At 38.2% G+C, this 23,966-nt stretch overlaps 2 protein-coding genes across 2 annotated transcripts; both read left to right on the forward strand.

The window, feature by feature from the left end:
* Window positions 1–1,056: 1,056 nt before the first annotated feature.
* On the forward strand, window positions 1,057–2,110 carry LOC137256234 (uncharacterized). The gene has a single exon (XM_067793961.1). It carries the CDS (start codon window positions 1,057–1,059, stop codon window positions 2,101–2,103), a length of 1,047 nt encoding a protein of 348 aa, XP_067650062.1. The 3' UTR covers window positions 2,104–2,110.
* On the forward strand, window positions 2,037–22,872 carry LOC137256225 (uncharacterized). The gene is made up of 23 exons (XM_067793950.1): window positions 2,037–2,122; window positions 4,646–4,665; window positions 5,073–5,856; window positions 6,025–6,155; window positions 6,388–6,437; window positions 7,336–7,378; window positions 7,524–7,609; window positions 7,977–8,034; window positions 8,129–8,232; window positions 8,339–8,402; window positions 8,862–8,908; window positions 9,098–9,137; window positions 9,248–9,297; window positions 9,497–9,575; window positions 9,824–9,873; window positions 10,056–10,098; window positions 10,260–10,345; window positions 11,172–11,315; window positions 11,901–11,946; window positions 12,147–12,247; window positions 14,119–14,182; window positions 15,577–15,633; window positions 16,927–22,872. The coding sequence occupies exons 2-23, from the start codon at window positions 4,653–4,655 to the stop codon at window positions 17,604–17,606; spliced, it is 2,820 nt and encodes a 939-aa protein (XP_067650051.1). The 5' UTR covers window positions 2,037–2,122; window positions 4,646–4,652; the 3' UTR covers window positions 17,607–22,872.
* Window positions 22,873–23,966: the final 1,094 nt, after the last annotated feature.

Consider the following 23,966-nt stretch of genomic DNA (forward strand, 5'->3'; position numbering starts at 1 on the left):
TTCCTTTCACCCTCTCTCATAGATAGGTGTTTCACTGCAAAACCGGTTTTCAGTTCTTAGCATGGTGACGTCAGTGTGCAGGATAACTATGATCTCACTGGCTGTGAATCACGTGAAGGGTTGACGTGGATGCCGTGTTTGTGATTAAGGCAATACAACGTTACGCGTACAGGGCAGTTTGACAGACATCGCCGTTCCATGCTACCGGTGTTTGTACCTCTGCATATGCTCTGTCAACATCTCTGTTGTGAAGCTCAAACCCCAGGCTCCTAGATGTCATGAAACTATGTGACTATTGTGGAGATGAAATACTGATAGATTCACCAGGCGTTAATGTGTAGCACAAGGATGTGGACGTTCGTTATGTAACACAGCAGGACTGTATACCGGTGGGTTTTGTATGTGCTTCGGTATGTGTCAAAGGTGACACAACCACATATCTAGAAGAAGGGAGTTCATTGCCGTACGGTTTCGAGTACATTTCTGTTTCTGTCAAAGATCGAGACATAGTATATGCAAGGAACCAGGACCTAATACCAGAGGGTTTTGAACAAGCTTCTGTGTTCGCCAGGAATGGGGAAGTTAAGTACGGAAGACAGGGGGATAACCCTCCAACAGGCTTTGATCAAGTGTCTGCTTATGCAAAGAACAAAGAAATAAAGTATGAGAAAGAATGTCATCTTACTCCAATAGGATTCGAACAAGTGATTGTGTGTGTGAAAACAGAAGGCATACTATACACGAGGCAAGGACAGCTTAAACCACCACGTTCTGAACCGGCGTCAGTATATGTAAGAGATGAAGACATAGCACATGCAAAGTGCCAACAAGTAAAAGAAGCATTTCACACCGTGTGCCTGAAGTAGGTATTGCATTTTGACCACTAAATAGGCACGATTTCAAACGGTTTGTTGTTTTTGTTGTGCTTGATTTCTTGCGTTTCATGCTGAGCATTTTTGTCGAAACATTTGTCATTTCAGTAACCATATTCCACGGTGTGAGGAGGCTGTTCGTAAGTTCCTGGAAAGAGCTTCTCCAAGACGCAATGTCTTGTCTATGGGAATACATGTGAAGTACGTATTTGGAGACAAAGAGCAGGGGAAAGAGCAGAAACGGATAAAAAAGGAGAAACGAGATCGTAAAGCCTTTGAACTACTGAGAAACGTATCGGCTCTGCGGAATTCCAATTCTGGATGTGTGCTAGTTCATCTTGTTGGCCTAGCACCGGAAGATTCCTTCACTGGCGCATTTGATGAGTTTGCTGACTCAAAGCTTTACGAGTTAATTCAAGATGGAAAACAGTTTTCTGATGTTTACAGGAAAGAGGTACTGAACAGTAACTGCGCTTGTCACGGCTTTGGCGATTTCCTCGTGCTTTATGTTGGAGCTTCTTCAATTGTAACAACTTGCAAATTCAATACAAAGGTAACGCTCGATGACTGCATCATTGATATTTGTGCACAAACGCTCAGAACATTCGTTAGGGAAAGAAAATCCCATAGCGACAAATTCCATACACTCCCTGGTGTGACCAATACAGATCACCTTCAGAATGTACAGGAAAACAGATCAGTTCAAATGAAAAGTCACTTTTTGCAAAAGAAGGACGGTAAAGAAATAGCAGAGTATATTATCAAGAATCATAAACTTGCAGAGTATATCAGCGCATTCACTAAAATTGAATGTGGTGGTTCCTTTCTTTATGGTGTCCATCAGATGAATTGTTTCTTGCAAGAATATGGTTATGAGACCAAAGTGAACCGCATACAACCTGTCGTCTTGGGGGACAGAACTGTTTTCAGAGACACTTTAGAGGATAGCATTAGGAATACGGTTCTCGTCTGTGACTATGATGGAGACAGGATCCAAGATTCAAATATTTTCCAAATTGAGTTTATTCCTTGCACAAGGGTAAATGATGAACATGATGATGAACAAGCAGTAGTTGTTCATGTTGCTGTCAGACCAGTGAGTGGGATAGTGTTCTATGACAAACAAGGACCACTTGCTTATAGATATGACAAACGGTACAAAGTGATCACACGGATAGATATCAAAGAGTGGATACGTGCTCTTACAAAAGGAAGAGCATCTCTGGAGTAAACTGATATGGCACACGACGGTGAGTTACTAATACTGCCTAACATTTATCATAGGATAATACCAAATGTGTATAATCTGGAAATATTATATAATCTTGGTTTAGGTGAGTTTCATGCATTATGTCGAGAAAGATAATAATACTTGATGGAATTAAGAATTCTCATTTGTAATATTTCCTTGGTAATTATGATTCATTGCACAATCTATCGTACCCAAATACAGTGGAAACTGTCTAAACCAGCACTCATTCATACTGAAGAAATAATCCGCTTTAGACAATGTGCTGGATTATACAGCTGATGATAAATGTACAAGGCACAGACGGGACTGAGATTTTCAGCCAGTGTTGACAACTTGCCGGATCAATCAGATGCCGGTTTTGACAGCTTTCACTGTATGTGCATTTCCTGTGTGCAAAGTTAATCACATTTTGTGAGGAGAACACATGATGTTTAATCATCAGGTTTATTAGTGTTACTGTGTTGTAGTTTCAGGCACTGTAGTCACAGCCACTCAAAACAACAGAACAAACAAATTATTTGTTTGTAAATACTTCCCTTCCCGTTCACAGACAGATGTTGTTTTAAGAGTGTACGGACAATTCCCCAAATGGCATTTCCCTATCTTGACATTTCCCAACACCTGTTTTGTTGGAGTCTTTGCAGGAAGGCGACATTTAGCTTTAGTTACTCCCTGCTTCTGATTTGAGTGCTTAATGGTTTGCGCTGTGGCATGTAGAAGAACTTGTGAGACTTTAATACTGTCAGTAGATTTTTTAAAAGCACACGTTGCCACAAGCTCTTCCACATGCACCAGTCTGTTGTGTTTTGGCGTTTGAATCTAACATCGGGCATGTGTGTTTTAGCACACTTGTTTTTCACTGGTTTTGACAATGTTTCATTTCACTCAAACTCAACGAATATTGAATCGGTTGCTTCAATCAAGCTAAGATGTTGTGTCCATTCAGCACACCGAAAGGTTATATTGACCTTAGATATTGAAGTAACCAAACCACGTTTAAGTGTATATATGACTATCAAATTTCAGGCTGTGCCCATACTTTTTGCTTGTAGTATATATAACATATTATTAATAGTATGTGTTAATTATTGTTACATGATTGCCATGTTTTTTGACTGAATAAGCATGTTAGATTATATTTTGTACAAAGTTTAAACATACTTTAATGATTAAGAAGGAAGTCATCATTAGAATTAAGAAGGTATGTTATAAATACATATGTATGAATGAAATAAACATGAACGTTTTGTGCTTGTCGCCGTCTCCTGGGATTAAGGTTCGGCCCGTGTTTATAAACGCCCCAAAAAGTCGCCTTCCTTTGAGTGAAATTCTAGTAGGGAATTGTCCTGATGGGGAAATGTCCTTCACTCTATTTTAGATAAAAGTGTCTCAAAGGTTGGATACCTCTCTAAATCCCTCACAGTTCTAACTCCACTTATATTTTACTTTCATTCTGTTTATCAGACTAATTAAAAATACTTTGAGTGAGGAAGTGAGTGAGTTAAGATCGGTAATATTTCAGCCATATCATGATTAAAACTAGTTTTTAATTCATAATACATGAATATAATAAACTTATCAACGAAGGACAGTAAAATTACCAGATTATTACAAAATGAGTTAAAACTAGTTAGTCTTTCAGAGCTGAAAACTATTTTTGGACAATACAATGTAAAAATGGACTATCGACCGCGAACCAGCGAACATTCATAAAGAAGACTAAACTACAGTAGTCCGGAAAATTGAGCTGCTATTTTGATTCAGTATTGTTAAAGACAAGGGAACACTTCATATTTCAGTGTTGTACAGGCAAGATAAAATCGCCACTATATCAGTGTCAGTGATACATAAGTGCACAAGGGTCGTTTTGAAACTGTCCTTGTTAGATAATTGCTCCTATGTACATGATATCATAATCACTCATTAATAATGTTTGTTTTCTTGAAATCATATATCTAAAATATTATAATTCACATTTATTAACACAGTATGGCTGGTATATTGAAAAAAAGCGTAAATGTCTCATATTGGACTAGTTGTGTGATCCAGCACTATTTTGTGCGCTAGCGACTAGGTGCTTGACTCAACCCAACAACTTAAAAGTATTAGAAATTGTTCTTTGCTAAGAAAGTGTTATCACAAACATAAAATATATGACATTTGAGCACTTTCTAAAATAGAATTATGTAAACATGGGCATCGATCTACACAACTGGCATACGATGACACTTGTCAATGAAGTCAGCGAGTCTGACTACCCAATCCATTTAGTCGCCTCTTACGAGAAGCACGTGTTACTGAAGACAAATTCTAAGCCTCATTTTCACTTTATCGCGAACAAGAGTTTGTGAATCATTATCAGTTAATGGCGACGCTATTTGTTAGGGAAATGGTGAATGTATATTGTCTCACTAACTATTTAATTATATATTCGAGTAATCTTTATAGAGAACGTTGAGAAATACTGGCCGATGGAATGGTTTTACGTTATTGTTGATGTCTCGTATTGTAATTATTGCAGGCAGAATATGGAAGCTTATGGTAAGTGCATTTATGTCTATCTGTACAGCTGCTAAATGCAAACCACACCACATATACACACATAAGCCACAATCACACGAGTCAATGTTTCCCAAAAGAACCTTCACTCTATGCTGCAGCAAAATATCACAAAGGAGAATGAGCAGGATCTTTACCTAGGGACAAATGACACCTTTCGTCCTGACCTGAAACAGATTGGAAACAGTGTCTTTGAAATCAGAAGTTACTTTGTTAAAAAGGGTAAGAAACGTACTCATTAGATATACATCTTAGTAGATCATTGTCGTCTGTAATACACATTTACATAAGATTAATCAATGTGGCCAATGTATATAATTTGCTGTCCATATCATAATCACAGATTTCCCAATACAATTTTGTTATGTAATATTTGCTTTTCTCCCCAGATGGCCAAAATATTGCACCGACAGAACTAAGGACACCGTTAGCACAGGTGAAAGTACGGCTCGTTGAACTCATCGAAAATCATGCATGCGACATTGCATTTGATCCTCATACCAATGAAGCAGTCGATTTTCTAAACCCAACTGCTGGACCATGTTTTGTGTTCTTATCCCATTCTTTATCAGTTGCGTTAGATTTCTATACATCACCACGTCCAAATCACATGGTATGCGATATATTCCTGGCTTTGCCTGAACTGTCTGTGATAGTTTTGTCACTTGTTAATGGTGATGAAGACTCTCTTGAAGCTGTAGCGTACAATGTGTCAGTGGCGAGAGGAGCCGTAGAGTCACTTAGCATGTTCATGGATGAGGATATCAACTCAATACATGGAGTCATGCATATGTCTCTTCTTGAGTACGCTGTTGGATTTAAAAATCGATTGAAGAAGCTTGCAAATGATTCTGCTCATTTTGTCACAAAAGATTCTTTGGTAATGACTCCCGGTAGGTATGAAAAAGTCCTCACTGCCTTCTGGGCTGGTGTTGCTGAAACGAAGTCGGTGCTGAAAGAAGAAAGTGGAGACACTAATGGCGACTTTTTGAGATTTCTTACCAAAGAACAATGCATCATTCTGGTGGAGAACATAAACGGTAAGGACGTCGAGGTCAAGTGCGTGCCCGGTAGTGGAGCCACGACTCTGATGCTGGAGGTGGCCAGGAGACTCAACAGACTTGGGAATACTCTCCTTGTGTGTAGGTCACTACAAGAGAGGGACAGGCTCAGGTTTGTAGTTTGTGGACGTAGTAAGGTGTTGTTGCCACTGTCAATATCGGTAGTTATATTCAGTGACGAATTAACACAAGTCTTTACCTCAATATGCTTCAACATTTATCTCAATATTTAAATTATTGCTTGAAACCTTTGCTTAATACTTCAACCACCTCTTTCCAGGTTGGTGTACTCATCAGCTGTGGCAGCAGAGGATCTCGGTATGGTGGACATGTCTTCCTGTGTGAATATAGTCGATGAAACCAACACATTCATGGCACAAACAAGCGGCCAAAAATGGCGATTTACAACCTGTGAGTAAATATTGATAGTACTCCGAAAACACAATGAGCACTACTTGGTGGTAAAGCACGGGATTATTTCGTTGTTACACAGTTTGCCATGTCAGGTCATAAAGGATGTTTATTCTGTTGAATGTGGGAGAGAAAGAGAGAGCCAACAACATAATATTCACAGGAGAGTATATGTGCAGGTGATGGAAAACAATCATTTTTGCAACAAACATTTGGACTTTCTTCTCTTCAGATCCGACTAATGTTAAGGAACTGAAGTCCCAAATATTGGAGGCAGACATGGTAATGTACACTTCTTTGACGACAAGCTCCTAATGCCAGGGTTTAGGGATGTTTCTTACAGCACAAGCAATTATACACACACGTGCAATGGACCGGTGGGGTAGCCTAGTGTTGGTTCGTCATGCCAAAGACCCGGGTTCGATTTCCAACATCTGAAGTCCATTTCAGGTGTCCCCCGCCGTGATATTGCTGGAGTATTGCTAAAGGCGGCACAAAACTAAACTCACTCATTCACTCACTGTACCTGTACAGGTACAGAAATCCACAACACATTATGTAATAGCTTCACATCCATTTCTGAAGAACGTGCATCTTTCAAGTTAGTCAACATCCTGCCTCCCCTTCGAGCTTGAGTCCATTTACCTGAAGTACCTATTGTTACAATACTTTTCAAAATAGAAAATGAACTATACATATTGAATAGTCAATACTAGTCTCATCATGAGATTCCACTTCACGATCCACATGCGTCAGCATTCCAATCAAATGAACCCGTGAAGGTCCGGGTTAGATTATTGGTCTTGTAAGCCATTCTTGTCCAGAGAGGCAACAAACGCGTTTGAGTGATCAGGCTCGCTGACTTAGCTGACAAGATCGATGCTCATGATGTTAATCTCTGAATTGTCTGGTTCACTCGATTGTTGGCAGACCGCCGCCATATAACTGGGATATTGCTGAGTGCGGCTTAAAACTGAACGCATTCACTAATCAGAGTGGCTATTGAGAAATTTCATTTCATCACTATTAGCAAAATCAGGAAATCGAACGTTTTGTCGCATGGCTGTTGAACTGGATTGAAACCAAGGCTAAGTTGTTCCATCAAAGAGAGGTTTGAGCATAGTGTTGTTCCAGATATCGAGTTCTTCATTATAAATAAAGCTTTCTTTCATTTTTACAGGAAATCAAAGGGATGGAGAAACAAATAGGTGCATTATCTAATGGTGAGAGTCCAGACAGCTTATGGCGATGTGAAGAAACGGTCATGTGCAAATAAGAACCCCATAAAACATAACGGTATAATTTTGCATCTAAATAATTAGTAACGATTATACATTATATGATAAATTATTTTCAACAACATTTCAGATTCTTGGAAGGAAAGGACTGAATATATCCTTGAGGACTTCAGTGTGCTGAAAATGTTTAGTCTCAAACTGGAATTACCTTTGTCCGTAAGCTGCTTCTTGGATTTATCGACATTACTTTAGATTGCACATGTGACCTGCATTGTTTTGTTTACTAGTGTAGACTTCCCATATACTGTAGTCTACGATCATAAAGAAATCAAATCAGAGGGACCAAGTGTTTTTGTTGGTTATGACAGAAATGTCTTGTATGTATTTCTTGTAATGCGCTACCAGTTTGTTATATCCGTTCCGAATCTCTTCATTATAATGACAGTTTACCATACATTGTTACTTTACATTTACAAATCGATTGCAAAACATGGTCTAACGCACACATATTAACCAAGATATTTCTGTGTGATCACATATATCAAATAGTCAACGTGTATTTATTTATATATTTATATTGCAGGTGCGTGAACTACGACATAATCCGGACTACAAGTCAAGTGACCGTACAGCAAGCAAAGGTAAGTATATGTATGAATACCTGTGATCACCTGATAGAACAATTTTATTGGATGTAAGAGGTATTTTTCACCTATTTATTCTTATTCATTCCAGTTTTGGGCGGTTGCAAGCATCTGACTGCTACACAAGAGGCTCGGTTGTTAGACTTTCATGAGAGACTAAGCCAGAGGAAAAATCTTGTATCTCTTCTAAGATCGGTAAGACTGATAGAGCTTGTATATAAATCGCAAAGAAAGTACTGACTACCATTTAAACCCTAGTGATGTATGACCTCTTCCCAATAATCTATGTATTTGGTTTCAGGTCATAATTCAAGATAAAACGCATACGATTTATCAAGACGTTAAACAGGCTCTCTTGACAAAAGGTTTGTTGTGTTGGTAATAAGACAGGTGATCATGAAACGCTTAGAACATACTGTAGCCGAATTATATATAATGTATATAATAGAGTCCGTCCATCATTTTACCTGTCCAACTTCCATTCTTTGTCGGACTGTCAATTCATTGTATGGTGTCACTTATTGCACAATAGCTTTGTTTAACCTTCATCTATCCATGCAGTTGTTCATATATTCTGAGGGAAACAAATCCGTGAACTTCACTTCATGGCAGTGTTCTTTTATATATCCAAAGATTTCCATCCACAGCACTATTCAAAATTTATAATGAAAACTGGAAAATATAAAATGAACACTTGAATTTGCCTGTGTTCCTACACTTGTTTCTCTCAATGTGTGTCATTTTGCTTGAGTACGTGTGCTTTTTCTTACCCTTTCTCCTGCATCTTCTAATCACCTAGTCCATTCTGTGACTCTGTCTTTCAGCTTTGAGGTCAAAAGAGCGTACAGAATCGAAACAAAGAGCTACGATGGTAAGTTGTGACACAAATTAGTATAGCCCTCGAGAATATTCTCAAGATTAATTTATCAAATCCTGCGATTCGTTGCGCCAGAATCATAAGAATTAAATAATTTATCGTGATCGTTTCCAAGGGATTGTCTGCTCAATAAACTGCACATGTTACTTGACGATCAATGGAGGTAACCCATTACTTTTTTAGGTTGGAGATGTTGAAAGTCCAGGCATTCATCACCTAATGGGTAAGCTGCAAGATGTGTTTGTATCTATCAGTTTGGAGTCGCATTTGAGGATGATTTATCATGACAGCACGAATGACATTTCAACAAAATCTTTGTTTTGCTTGTGCCAGAGACGTTCCACATTGAACCAGTGAACGTAGGGAAGAAATCGGACATCCCAGTAAGTACCTTACAAGAATCTTCTTCTATAGGTGGGTTGCAGCCTTAGTGTCTTAATATTGTATTATATATATTTCGATTCCTACAGATTGAAGAAAGACTTAAATTATCTTTAACTGCAGTCTTTCAAGATTAGAATTATAGAAAGCTGTCATATCAACTATTATATATCAAAGAGCACAAAACTGTGTATATTTCAGCCAGTACTGAAGGAAGGTGGCAAGAAAGACGGAATGGAATTGGAGGTCCAGAACACAGATCCAGAAGATCTGGAGAATCGTAAGTACCTTTAAATGAGGGAAAAATATATTCGTCCAGTGTATACGTAGACAAATAGTAGAATCAGTAAACATTATTGTATCAAATGTATTTGTACAGAAGGTTGCGCTACAATATTTCACTGTTGCATGAAACTGCTTCCAGTATTCGCCTTTTTAGCTTTCAATACTGTAAATATAAAGCCTATGGCGTACTGAAAGGTGAGCTTGGATCTACTGAGTAAACCAATAGTCTATGTTTGTCTGCAGACTGGGGCGAGATCGAAAAGCTTAATCAAGATCTGAACAGCTTACTGAAGGTACTTTTTCACATCATAATTATCTTAACACCCACATTAGATTAAAAGACCTTTAATACTGCTGATTCTTTCACCGTGGCTTTCAAATAATGCATGGTGTATGTATGAAAACATTTACAAGTACATTTATCCTCACATTCTTTGATAGTAGATCGACACATTAGATAGATGTTTTGTTTCAGGACAGAGATCATAGAAAAGGTCAACTCTACAAATCATACACGGGTATGTAATCTCTTTCTAATAACTGCTGTGATTTAACTAAATTTAATTCTATGTCCCCGTACACAATTACTACTTCTGCAACAACTACTGTTAATACTAGTACTGATACATTTACTTGGTGTATCTTATATAAACATGGATAACACAATCTTGTTCCTCAGTGGAGTGGCAGGCTGTGTTGGAGTACATGGCGAGACACACGGTTGTGTTACAGCTGTTAAACATTGAGATACCAGGGCTTGAAGTCGTGAGTATATCCTGCAGTCGAATATCTCATTGTTACGGTTTTAAACTGCGTTTTACTGATCATTACCAATCACGAAGGTAAATGTGGACACTAAACTCCAAACTCGACCATTGCAACTCTCTCCACTTTAACGTTCCTGAACATCCACATGTACTTTCCAGACTGCAAATAATTTCAATAAAACTTTGCTGTCCGAGTTGTTGCCCGTCACGACATAACAGCTTCACTCCCGTCCAAACTTCACTGGCTCCCCATCTCCTTCTGAATCAATTTCAAGTTTCTGTTCACACACAGGTGCATTTACGATAAGGACTTTTCTATCTGAAGAATCTTGTAACTCTCCAGACTCCCAGCAGATCATTTTGTTCCATCAAACCCTTTTTCTCTCCCAGCTAATCATCAAGACCAATGTGGGTGACAGGGCCTTCTCAGCTGCAGCCCCATTACTGTGGAGCAGCCTCATTATCACTTTCAGAGCAATCAGCTGCAGCTGTAAAGACTGTTAAAAAAGTCCTAATACCCATGTCTTCTCAATGTGCCCCTCACAGGCTTATCTTACGCTCTTGTACAGTGCAGTTGAGCAAATACGTTTAGGAAACAGTCGCTATATATATTTATTATCATTATCAACAAAAGTCATTATCATTACTATTTTATACCAAACAAGATTACTACTGTCCTGAAAACATTTAAGTGTGCATATCGTAAAAGGGCAAGTTTGCGAGTGTGAGGATCCACGTGACATAAACAGGACATATGAACGTTACAGTTGTTTCCCAGAATACTGTAAAAACATGCACTCGCTCCTCTCCCGTTTTACCAATAGTTTCAGAATAAACTAGACAGGCATGAATCAACAACCACGGGACGTGTATCTGCAATGCTACAACAATCAGCTGTATCTGCATCTGGCCATGATGACACTGGGGAACAGACAGGCCCCTTGACAAAGAAAGAGCAAAGATTTGATGTACGTAAAACAAACTTGTTTCTATATGCATGTATACACTACATCATCTAATATCAGGGGATTAACACGCGCTCTTGTCATGGGTTGACTGGTTCCAAAGTATACCATTCGCAAGTAATAGTGTGAAGTGTATATATCATAATCAGAATATGAAACGAAACAAAGCTCCCCAAATATCTCTCTCCAGCTGATGTTTGTAGCTCTTTCAGGATGAACCTTGCTGTTGTTTCAGCATCTAGATGCATTATGCCAGTCATATTTAATTTCATATTTGCTTTTCTGTATGAACTGATAGCACTATATGGTTGCGAATTGTGATGAATGTACAGTGCCCCTTTATCTTATGTATGCGTGTCTGAGTATTGTTAGATATGTATATAATGTATGTGAAGGAAACCCCCTGAAACAATCCCCGTTAGTGAATTCCTCTTTGGGAATGGTCACATGGAACTTGGTCGTTACAGGTTGAGTTCATCAAAGGTTACAAAATATCGAGTGAAACATTTAAAATCTCTGACAACGGATAAAATATTTTACTGTTGCTTTTAATATACACAGTCGTTTAAAAAGTGCCTTTTCATGCAGATCTCCTGTTCCACAGCATCACAATCTGAAAACACGAAGAATCGAGGTAAATCCCTGCACTAATACAATCTGTTACCCAAGCAACAACTTTATGAAGCTATCTCATGTGATATATCTAACTAACGTTTTTGTACATTGGGAAAGTTGCAACGCTTCAAATGTACTGTGTACAACATCTACGAGTTGGAAAATCATTTCCCTCCAGATACATGTTGTGTTTGTTTTGTTTTGTCTTTTGGAAATTAGCTGAAGAAAGACGCACAAGAACTGAAGTTCTGATTAACCAGCTCAGGCAATACCAGCACGGTCGACTGAAAGAAAAACACCTGTGTGCCATTACAATGAAGGTAAAATGGATCAAACTATTTAATAACAATTATTACAAATGTGTTATTACAAACAGGTGTTGTGTAACCAGTTGAAATTTATCCAACGAGTGTTGTGTAATCGCGTTAGCTTATTCAACGACAGTGACGTCATAATGTCGAACTTTCTGTTGCCACCTCGATATTTTAGGCTATCATTATAACTCTGCTCACACAGATTTCTACCGAAAATGTCAGCCAAACAAAACATTAGGTTTGTGGTTAATTAAAATTGGAATTTGGTGTTCCGGGGATCAGTATTATATTTTCAATTGAATATTTTAATTGTTTATTTTCTATGAAGTAATCGTGACAGAGTTATCTCCCTTTCATTTTACTCTCCCCTTCCCATTCGTGACCAACTCATACAATCCCGTACAAGCCGAATATCGACTCGTGCCCCTCTCGAAGGATTTCATATTGACGTAGGGACTGCTTCAAACAGGAACGATAACTCTAACCTGTTCGATTCTAGTGGCACTTAATATTATCCTAGTACTCGTACACCGTATTGCTATTGTTGAGTAAACTGCAGCTATAGTGCTTTGTTGGGATTGTATGTACGCATCACTAGCTTTAACGTTTATTGTTTTTTAGAGGTATGTAAAAGACAAAATTATTAACTCCCTTTATCTTTAACGGAAGTGACTGCTCATGTGTTTTCCATGCATCACTTTGAGTGTAGACGTCAACCGATGTGGAAGGTTTTAATAAATTTTAACCTTGAATCGGATGCCTCTGTCGTTCATCAATAAGAAGTAAGATGCCAACAGCTATTTTTGTGTTTGCGTATTTCATTTAAAGAATTAAACGCCCTTGATACAACTAAATGAAGGAGAAAACATATTTGTTCATATTTAATTATTACCGGATGTTCACCATGTATATTTCCAGTTATGTTTCTAACGCTTAATAATCACAAATGGCAGATGTTTTAATTGAATATGAAAAAAACCCCCAAAACTATAAATCACAAAGCTGAATCTCCAAAATGACTTTAAAATATTTATCTAACTTGACATTCGTGTAACCTTGCTGTCATATCCCACGTAAAACTTTGAATTTGGTGAAACAAAATATATGAATGACCAAAAAACGGCAGACTAAAATATTTCCAGAGATGTGCAATATGTGCCCTGTGTTAATGATTACAACCGATTAGTTATACAGATTTAATAGTATTGTTTCGAAACTTCAGTTATTAAGAATTACATTTTCTAAAAGTGTTGGAAGCGCACGTACAACAAGCTCGCAATGCGCCAGTGACAGCCGTTATGCCAACAAACCCACGAGCGTGCATATGAATCTCTCACCCTCAAGTGCATGATTTCTGTCAAAACCTCCACACATCTATGAGGTACGTTTTCAGTACTTACAATGCGACGATATATATGTTCATGATTTGTAAACAATAACGCAATGCCATAAACGATTTTAGCAGCTGGGAATATCATAGCAGCGCATCCCTTACGCGCGTTCTGAATTGTTTGTCGTATTTTCGTGGATGTTGAAAATGGAAAATATTCACCGCCCACGCGTTTTGTAAGCTCCATATATACTAGTATATCCCTCCTCTATCATTGAACAACAAACGAAATCTTTCGAAGAATGACCAAAAGGCTACTCCTTTCACGTAGATATGTGGACGGTTGTGTAATGAAACGCACGTAAAATGTACGAATGTACGCAGGAAGGTTTATGCGTACACGTGTTAGCTTGTTGGTGTATGCGTGCAGGTGTAGCGTGCATGTGTACGCAAGTTTCTCTCACTAGCTCCATCCCGCCCCACTCTCTCTCTGTTCTGCAGCAGTATAATGAATCTCATCTTATCGTTGCTATACTTTACCTTGTAGATCATCAGAGATGACGAGCAGCACCTCATTGAACTGAAAGCAAACAATGACCGTCTGGAAAAAGGTCTGTGTAGTTTTTCAACAATATTGCTGGAGCTTTTGTTACGACTGTGTATTTTCTGTATATTTTTGTTATTGATTAAGTAATCATTATTATTGGGTCACAACGTTTAGTGTTTGGAATAATAATTATGATGGATCACATTTCGTTAAATACATGATCAGCACTTTCAGGATTCTGGTTTTCCGGAAATTAACTGCCCTTGGTTTTCTATTTGTACTTCCGAGGGGCTGCTAGAGATTTCTACAGTGTTGACGATGTTCGTTTGTGCCCGAACTTTCGGGAAATGACTGAGCATATATAAAAAGGCTCGTTGCCGTGTTGAGACGGGGACACACATTCACACAATTCGCTGGAGTTAATATCTTTCTGCATCTGTTAACGCCTGATCTACTGCCGCCAGACCACTCGCTGTCTTTCATTCTGCTTAACTGTCTCTCTCCCGCACTAAGTCTTTGGTGAGTTTGCAGTATTATATTTTGTGACCCATTGCCATAGATTTGTGTATAACTTGCTCTGTCTTTGCTAATAATAATATTGGAATATTTTAGACTTGTCTTTGTTCTGTTTTGCTTGTTCACAGGGGTTATTCTTTCATCGTTTGTCACGGCAAATTCTTAACCGTAACACTTTCAACACTAATGTATACAAACATACAGTACTAAACAGTTAAAGAATACCCCATTAGCAGTAAATTATTTCCGGTGGATATTGCAACAAACACCCTTCTAATTATGGGTGTTAGTAAGGGGGCTTTAGTGGTATGTATCGAAAAGAAGATGCTCCACTTTCTTGGGATATGTATTACCTAATGAAAAAAACGTTAAAGAGAGAATGGACGAGGATAACACTGGTTTGGGGAGCATTTTAGGGCGAAACCACCTTGTGGTCCAGCGCGTAGAGTCCAATAAGCATCAGCAAGAGCGGATAGCCCATGGATAAGTGAACGTGTTTAGCAGTTTGATCCTTGAAGGTTTCTATGACTGCACCACAACAGGGGATACATTTGGCCATAAATTGGGCAAGTGAGTTTGTTCAAGATTGCCTCTGTCCATCCAGCAGAAAATGGGTACCCGGTGAGATAAATAATGTGACTATTAACCAACAAGCGTCTAACAAGCAGCCTAGGTTATCCTGGGTAAAAATAATCACATTTTGATTACAGCGTCCGATGGGCAACTGGCCAGATGGAGTCTAGGCACTATTGCATAAAAATGAATTATTATTGTATTATTACTGTTATTTCTCAAGATCACACAATCATAATTTGGAGGTTCATCCTTTACATGTACGTATACTTTGACCACGTGTCTTGACACATGTCTAAAAATAAAATTATTAAACAATGAGTACTAAGGTACCAACATAAGCTCAGACAGTTGACTCTTACCTTCCAGATTATGGAAGCAGTGTACACATTGTTGGATTGACACGTCGACCTCTACTGGTTTCATGTAAGTATTTGTATTTCATGTACAATATATGAGTGGGGGAGTGAACGTTCTTTAATGTCTGCCAGCAATATGGTAGCAATCATACTGTGAATCTGGTTGCTATTGATTCAGATCGGATTCTATTTTATCACACCAAACAAGACATGCGAGAGGCATTCTCTTGCTTCCACATAAAACACATACGTGCATAATTTTACCAGTTAGCTATTAAATGACGAATACAGGCGTTGCAGTTTAACATTTTCAATGTCAGACAATAACTTGTCTGCAGTATCTAACCAAAAGCAATTCTTCACCTCGAAGTCTAAAATTGTGTATCTTATTCAAAAGAAATGACTGTAATTGTGTCTAAATCTTTGAAGACATTGCAATCTTCTAATCATGAAATAATAACATATAACACTGTTTAATATTGTCACTATCATAACTGATCCGGGTATTTCGGGTCAACCGTCCCAGGCTTAATGATGATGAAAAATATAGCGATAGATTGAAAATCCCTTGAAGAAGTCATTGAAAGGTTTCGAAGAGAACTCTGGGCCGGAAGTAGCACTCAATATGGCAGCCGAACTGCCAGACGGTACATTTTAGCTTACCTGACCCGTCCGGGCAAAATTGTTTGGAATTCGATTACGCAACTGTACAATACATTTGGATGTGTTAGAACAATTAGTTCTTGAGGTAATTGCAGTCAAATTTTGAAGTTCTGGAATTAATTTTGAATCATCCGCCCTTTGCTATTGGACCTAGAGCTTAGACATTTTTCACCTCAGTGGGATTCAGTGACTTTTTTTTGTAAACGATTCGGAGCATTGGTTTAGGTGGTATGTTTGGTACAAAACTCGGCTGAATAATAAATAATAATAATCCGAGCGATTACAATAGTCTCCTGCCTTGAGTCCTGGAGTCCTAAATATCCTGTTACACGATACCTTCAAGTTTATATTATGTGACAGATTCATATAATATATGATTACTTTGGTTGAGGAATTCACCTAGTGAAATCGTATTTTGTGCACGCACATCGTCCACGTCTGGCCGATATCATAACAATGGGTTTAAATCAGAAGCGTACTAGACATTCTTTGGTATGTAGACTAATCTAGTACTTTGTTAATGAGATTCATTTTAAAATCGCGTAGTAATATTCTACATGTTACATGTGGTGCAAACATAGCTCAGCTGTCTGAGATATGATGAAAATAAACATTCAGTAAATAGCTTTCTGTGTCTCCGTTTATGACAACCAGTGAAGTAAACTTGCTACACAACGAGCACAATATTTGTTTCCAGGTCCCGAACTTCACCTAGACGCCGCTCGGGGCAACATATGGTGCCACGTAACTACAGACGGTCAGCTGGTTAACTCGCGGCCCGACACAAGGGACGGGGGGCAGAACAGGCTTCAGACGTACAGGGGGACCTGTAGCTCACCTATCCCCCTTCCTCCATCCTCCTCCACCCTCACACCCCTACCCACTCACCCCAGATACTGGGAGACTGAAACAAGGGTCCGAGTGGCGGATGGGGCGTGGTTTTCGCCAGCCCTGGAGATGGGGTTATGTGAGGCAGGACAGGTGGACTGTGAGGTGTATGTTCCTCTACAGCGTCGCTCCTGGTGTGTCCGTGTTGGCAGATGTGAGACACACGGGAGGAATCTCTGTACGTGGGTGTGTAGGGAGGGAGAGCGGGGCGAGTGTCAGCAGAACTCCATGCCCGGAACCCAGGGCACACAGGCCACCCTCCACTATGGCATTGTACTGGATGAGGGGGGAGGGAGAGTAGCGTTTATTGATAACGACAGAGAGGTAGTTCTCGTCCAGTATGATGAGGAGTTCAGTGAGCCGCTCGTCCCTTTGTATAGCGCTGGGCCACAGTATTCTGGCCTCACTGCGTCGATGAGTCTGATCAGCGGAGAGGACATCGACATGACCGATACAAAGAAAGCTCTCATCTTCCAAGCGATGAAGTAGGGAAATTAACTGAGACGATGAAGTAGAACATGGGTGAAACGGATATATCAGAATTCGCCTTCTGTTTGTTGTGTGCAAAATGCAAAATACAACCACGTCCTTCAGATGGGTGATCTTCGGATTGGGAAACATTTTGAATACCCATATGAATATTAGCATGGTATAATTATAACATGGATGAATGACCAAACAATTCTGATTCTTCCCGGACTGAACCGCTGCCACATAGCTGAGTGTGGCGCAAAAATAAACTCACTCACTTCCTTGATTGAGTAGAGACACAGAAGGGCGTAACAAACAAACTTTAAAACATTGTTTCAAAATCAGATTTCTTCAGCTTATGCTATGTTTTTTTTAATCCATGCGTATTTATTCTTATTTTTAAAATAATAACTGCAGCTGATAGCATTGTGCAATGGTAGGAGCCCCTAAGGGGGTGTAATTAGATAACATTAATATTGGAGTGCTTCGACAAAATGTAAAGTTTAACATATAATCCGGACATTTTATACCTATATGGTCACAATGTGGCTGAAATACTGCCGATGTGACTAAATTTTAACTCACTAATTCCTATGTCGATTTAACGTATTCTGATATGTTTCAACATTTGTGAGTATTTTCCATTTTATATTTGTTCTTGCACAATATTTGCTCGACACAAATATGCTCATGGTGAAGCAATTGCTGTTTGTTGACTATCTTAATGCAATATGAACATAAATGTTGGACTGGGCTATCTTAATACAATATGAACATAAACGTTGGACTATCTTAATGCATTATGAACATAAATGTTGGACTATCTTAATGCAATATGAACATAAATGTTGGACTGGGCTATCTTAATGCAATATGAACATAAATGTTGGACTATCTTAATGCATTATGAACATAAATGTTGGACTATCTTAATGCAATATGAATATAAATGTTGGACCGGGCTATCTTAATGCAATATGAACATAAATGTTGGACTGGGCTATCTTAATACAGTATGAATATAAATGTTGGACCATCTTAATACAATATGAATATAAATGTTGGACTATCTTAATACAATATGAACATAAATGTTGGACTATCTTAATGCATTATGAACATAAATGTTGGACTATCTTAATGCATTATGAACATAAATGTTGGACTATCTTAATGCAATATGAACATAAATGTTGGACCGGGCTATCTTAATGCAATATGAACATAAATGTTGGACTATCTTAATGCATTATGAACATAAATGTTGGACTATCTTAATGCATTATGAACATAAATGTTGGACTATCTTAATGCATTATGAACATAAATGTTGGACTATCTTAATGCATTATGAACATAAATGTTGGACTATCTTAATGCAATATGAATATAAATGTTGGATCGGACTATCTTAATGCAATATGAACAAAAATGTTGGACTGGGCTATCTTAATACAATATGAATATAAATGTTGGACTGGGCTATCTTAATACAATATGAATATAAATGTTGGACTATCTTAATACAATATGAACATAAATGTTGGACTATCTTAATGCATTATGAACATAAATGTTGGACTATCTTAATGCAATATGAATATATATGTTGGACCGGGCTATTTTAATGCATTATGAACAGTATGACATCCATACAGCGGGTAGGCATCCCAATGGGCCCAACTCTGTTCCATAGCTGTTTCTTCATCTCAGTCGTACATTTCTCTTTCGATAGGCAAAGTGGAAACAAGGGTATATAGCCAAGAAAGTTAAGTTAAACTTCTGGTCTAAGGATGATCGCTTATAATTCAATAACTGTCTAAAACACAACTTTACTTCCACTGCTTCTCCTACCTGAACTAGAAATAAGGGAGACAAATGTTTCAAATCGAGATCTGTGCAGAGATTCTGAGTGGCAATACACTTTGCCACGTGATGTATTGCAAGATGGATGACTTTTCTTTCCAATAGTCCTCTTTCTCTTTCTGTCGAGCAATGTTCCTATCCAGTCTGTCATGCTTACATTTCACGACTTTTGATCTACAATAACAGATACACATTCTGCCATCATTTTAGTGTGTCATGCACCTTCCATCTAAACGTTTTAGGTAATCACGGTTACAACGTCCAAGGGCTCAGGAACAGTAAAGATCAGGGCTAGAATTGATCTTCAGTAGTCCATGCTATCCGTAAGAGGCGACTAACGGTATGGTCTTTGAATCTTGGAAAAAGAGGATGCTTGATTGTACCTCAAATGTTGTGACATTGAGATATCAGCCTGAACGTTTGCAGTACAGCAGGTTGCACCAACCTGTTGCATCCAAAGGGAAACATAATCCATGCGTATTTACTCTTACTTTTTAATAATATCTGCAGCTGATGGCATTATGTCATAGCAAGAGCCCCTGAGAGGGTGTGATTTGATACTATTACTATTGCAGTGTTTCGATAAAATGTTAAGTTTAACATATAATCGGGATATTTTATACCTATGTAGTCACAATAAGAGGCGGCTAACGGTATGGTCTTTGAATCTTGGAAAAAGAGGATGCTTGATTGTACCTCAAGTTGAAATTGAGATATCAGCCTGCACCAACCTGTTGCACCCAAAGGAAAACATATTTTATGTGAACAGCTTTAAGTGGCAATGGAAGTGAGATAGTATAAACAGTACTGTCATGTTAAGACAGTCCTTGTTAGAAAACTAGATCACTATAATCTATTTACTTTTGTTTGAATGACTAGAAATAGGGTTGAGTCTGTGTGAATTATATTATGTTATGCCTCAAACATATTGTTTTTATATTATTAGTATTGGATATTTATATAGTGCACATATCCATGCAACTATTGCTTGCTCAAGGCGAATATTGTCTCTGGCAATCTGGCAAATTTATGACTGAATAAAAGTTCAATTAAATGTAATTTAGTCCCAGAATTAATATTCCAATATTAAATTATGTGTCCACAATATCTGTTTGTATTCTAATGGAGATCAAAACAGTATTTAATTTCAGAGTGTACGCACTAGTGACTTGATTAATTATTCTTGTCTTGAATTATATTTATTTTGTAATTTATTCTTGAGGGTCTTGAAAACAGACTAAATGGTCATCTTCGTGCATGATTACCTAAGCCCCGACCTTGACTCACGATTCGTCTCTGAACACATAATTTTGATAGTAACGAAACTTCCCATTTAAAAGGAGCATGGAGTCCCAGTGAGGTGCGAGATTCAGAACTCTAGGAAATCTAGCTTTTCTTTATTTAGGGCGTTAATATTGAGGAAAGGCCTGGCAGTAGGGAAAGTAGTGTGGTACTGGGATTGTTAGCATGCGCCGTTTCCAAACCTTACAGAATATAAATACGCGGTCATCATCTGCCCTCTTTTGCCACAAGAGATGGTAGTGTTCTGTTTTAGTGTGTACCATATCTTAATATGTAGTCTATATTTCATTTTTAGGCAGCGAGTCGGTCGTGTTTTATGCGGCTTTTAGCAGTAGGTAGTTAGGCTACCTCGCTGTCCTTGTTTTGGCAGCTACTTCATGTAGACCTATTTTTCGGTTATTCAGTTCGCACAAGTACGACTTTCTATATTACTGATGATTTTTGTATCTGTTTATTTGTTATTTTTATGAAGACATGATGGCCAAATAAACGCCGTGCACTCATCCGAAATAGAACTAAAAGTAACATTGTATATTTCTTATTGAGTGAGCGATTGAATTAATTTTTAGTTTTATGTCGCTTTTATCAACACTTCAGCAATATCACTTTGTGGGACAAAAGAAATACCCAAGAAAGGAACTGAACCCGGGATTTCGGCGTGATGGGCGGCCGCTTAACCTCTAGCTATATATGGGCTATCCCACTACTACAACTTATGAATGAAACTAGCAATGCGGATACGTCTAATACTGCACTAGGTTCTTTTCATGCTTTGTGGATGTTGATACTGGGGCATTTCTGATACGAGGAGGTCTTTAGATATGAAGATGGAGAATAGTGCATTAACTTCTTTAATGGAAGTTAGAAGCGGGTGTGATGAGCAGTGAAGATAAGTATAAGTATACTTCGTCATTATTATAATGAAGGCCAGTATTCCATTGTAAAGGATAAGTAGATTATCTCCCTTGATACGCGCACTGTTTGAAAAAGGTCTTCTCATAACACATTGTGAACCTCTACGCAAAGCCTTTTGAAAGTATATTAACGATAAGGGGCACAATGAGCACCTTTTCGTTCGAAACACATACACAGTATTTTCGACTGACTAGTATTTAGCTTACGTCTTTGAAAAGCATAAACATATTGGTTTGTTTCCGTAACTTTTTATGACACTATATTTTTTACTTCCGTGGAATTCGAAGCAATTAAATTCGAAAGATGGACGATAACACGTTTTTCTTGAAACGCTAAATTGCTGTCTGTTCAGGCCATCCCAACGAATTATCCGAGACATCCGACGTTGTTAGACGCATCTTACCAAATGATTTGGTCTTGACTGTTTTGATACATGCCCCCGTATCCCAGTTGTGTAAACCGATGCTCATGCTGTTGACCACTGGATATACGGGTCCAGAATCCTTTATTTACAGACTACCGTCATAACGCTGGGATATTACTGAGTGCGGCGTTAAACAACATACGCTCACTGAGGATATACCTGCCTAATATCTCGTTCAATACAGAATATAGTAAGGACGAGAAGTCCATGTCAGGTCTGTATACGTGGATGTCACACTGTTGTTACAATACTCTGTAAATATGTTACAATGACATGGACATGAATAATTATGCATAATCATGATACATGACAGAATGTTCATGTTTCTCGAAATCGAATGAAAAATAGTTAGTGCTTTTAGGGCAGTAGTTTCACGTATCCATTGTGATCAGTGGTTAGGTGGGTCGGTTCAAAACAAATCTAGATTTGTTCATATGAACATCAGCAAAAGACAAAACTGTAATTTCCTTCAGTTTGACTGCCAAGTACTGGCTATGAAATACATGGGAGGATGGAAGCAAATAGGAGACCAGTCATATAGAACAAAACTAATTATTTTATTTTATTTCAGGGAAAAAATCATGCAGCAAGATCAATTAATTTGTTGCGAGCAACAGAAAACCACAAGTGAAAAGATGCACAGAACATCTATTTTTAAATAGACTGAATAAGGTTTTGCTGACACAAAGTAAGAAACTTTATTGTAAAAGGTTTACTCTTTTTTATACATGATGTGTATTAATAAATGTAATGGAGAAAGAAACATTTTAATATCAATTGCTTTCTGTTTAATTTACACCTACCCTCTACCTTCAACCTTCGCCCCAGCACTGACATAGGGAGCGATTGAAGGAACATTAGGTGGATCCTGGGTTCGAGTCGGCAGAGACAGAGCAAAATAATATTATCAGGTCAGCGGCCAATTTACAGTGATTGGGCGATGGAAAACACAGAAATAAAACCGTTGCCTTTAAATTATATGTTGATTTATGAAAGACGGACAAGGGGAAGGTGCACGAACGTACTACACTCAGGAATATTTCAGATAAATGGCGGCATATTGTGATCAACAGCATAATTTTATGCAGTTGGGATTTGGCAACATGTTACAAACAAGTAAACACCAATTGCAACCAATTGATATTCACGGGTGGGGTGAATGATTGACTATCCCATGCCTGTGTTCATTATAGGTTGCAAGCACGAATGGAGCAGGATACACGGCAGTTTTTGATTTGACATCTGGTCTCGACGATATTTATTGTGAGCATAAATACGTCTAAATGGTACTGTCGGAATTCTACAATCAGCTCATCTTCTGGCAGCAGTTCCAATTGAATATTGCACATACACCCGATTATAAGTACTGTTAAACAACTGAATATTTAAATAGATTGTCAAATATGAGCAAACATAACATTCTTTGATTAAGCAATTTTTGCATTATTTAAATAAATTTTGATATTTCAGTATGACTTGCTGTGCTCAATTCGGAAATGGTCGTTAACATCCGTAGTCTGTATTAGCATTAGTGCCATTTCGGACACTGGTGATGAAATGCTGAGAAAAAAGCCCTGTTGTAATCATCGTAACATCAGCATACCTTGGGAACCAGACTGCACTGTATATTTCCAGTTAAACAGGTTTCAAACACACTCATTTCAGCATGAGTCGTGTCTGCAGTTTGCAACCGACAGCTGGCAGTTAAAGTCACGGGTTTACAACTTGTGACATGGAAGAAATGGAAAAAAGTAACAGATATTGCTAGGAAAAAAGTAAGAGGAAAAATGGGAATGGGAAAAAGTAACTTGAGATTCCTAGATTTTGCTCGGAAAAAAGTAACCGGAAAATTGGAAATGGAAAAAGGTAGC

This window comes from Haliotis asinina, chromosome 1 (genome assembly GCF_037392515.1).
Source record: "Haliotis asinina isolate JCU_RB_2024 chromosome 1, JCU_Hal_asi_v2, whole genome shotgun sequence".
NCBI classification, from domain to species: domain Eukaryota; kingdom Metazoa; phylum Mollusca; class Gastropoda; order Lepetellida; family Haliotidae; genus Haliotis; species Haliotis asinina.

Coding starts and splice junctions, on each gene's coding strand:
- LOC137256234 (XM_067793961.1), top strand. CDS start 1,057: ATGGGAATACATGTGAAGTACGTATTTGGAGACAAAGAGCAGGGGAAA.
- LOC137256225 (XM_067793950.1), top strand. Junction 6,156..6,387: donor AAAATGGCGATTTACAACCT/GTGAGTAAATAT, acceptor TCTTCTCTTCAG/ATCCGACTAATGTTAAGGAA. Junction 10,099..10,259: donor ACTCTACAAATCATACACGG/GTATGTAATCTC, acceptor CTTGTTCCTCAG/TGGAGTGGCAGGCTGTGTTG.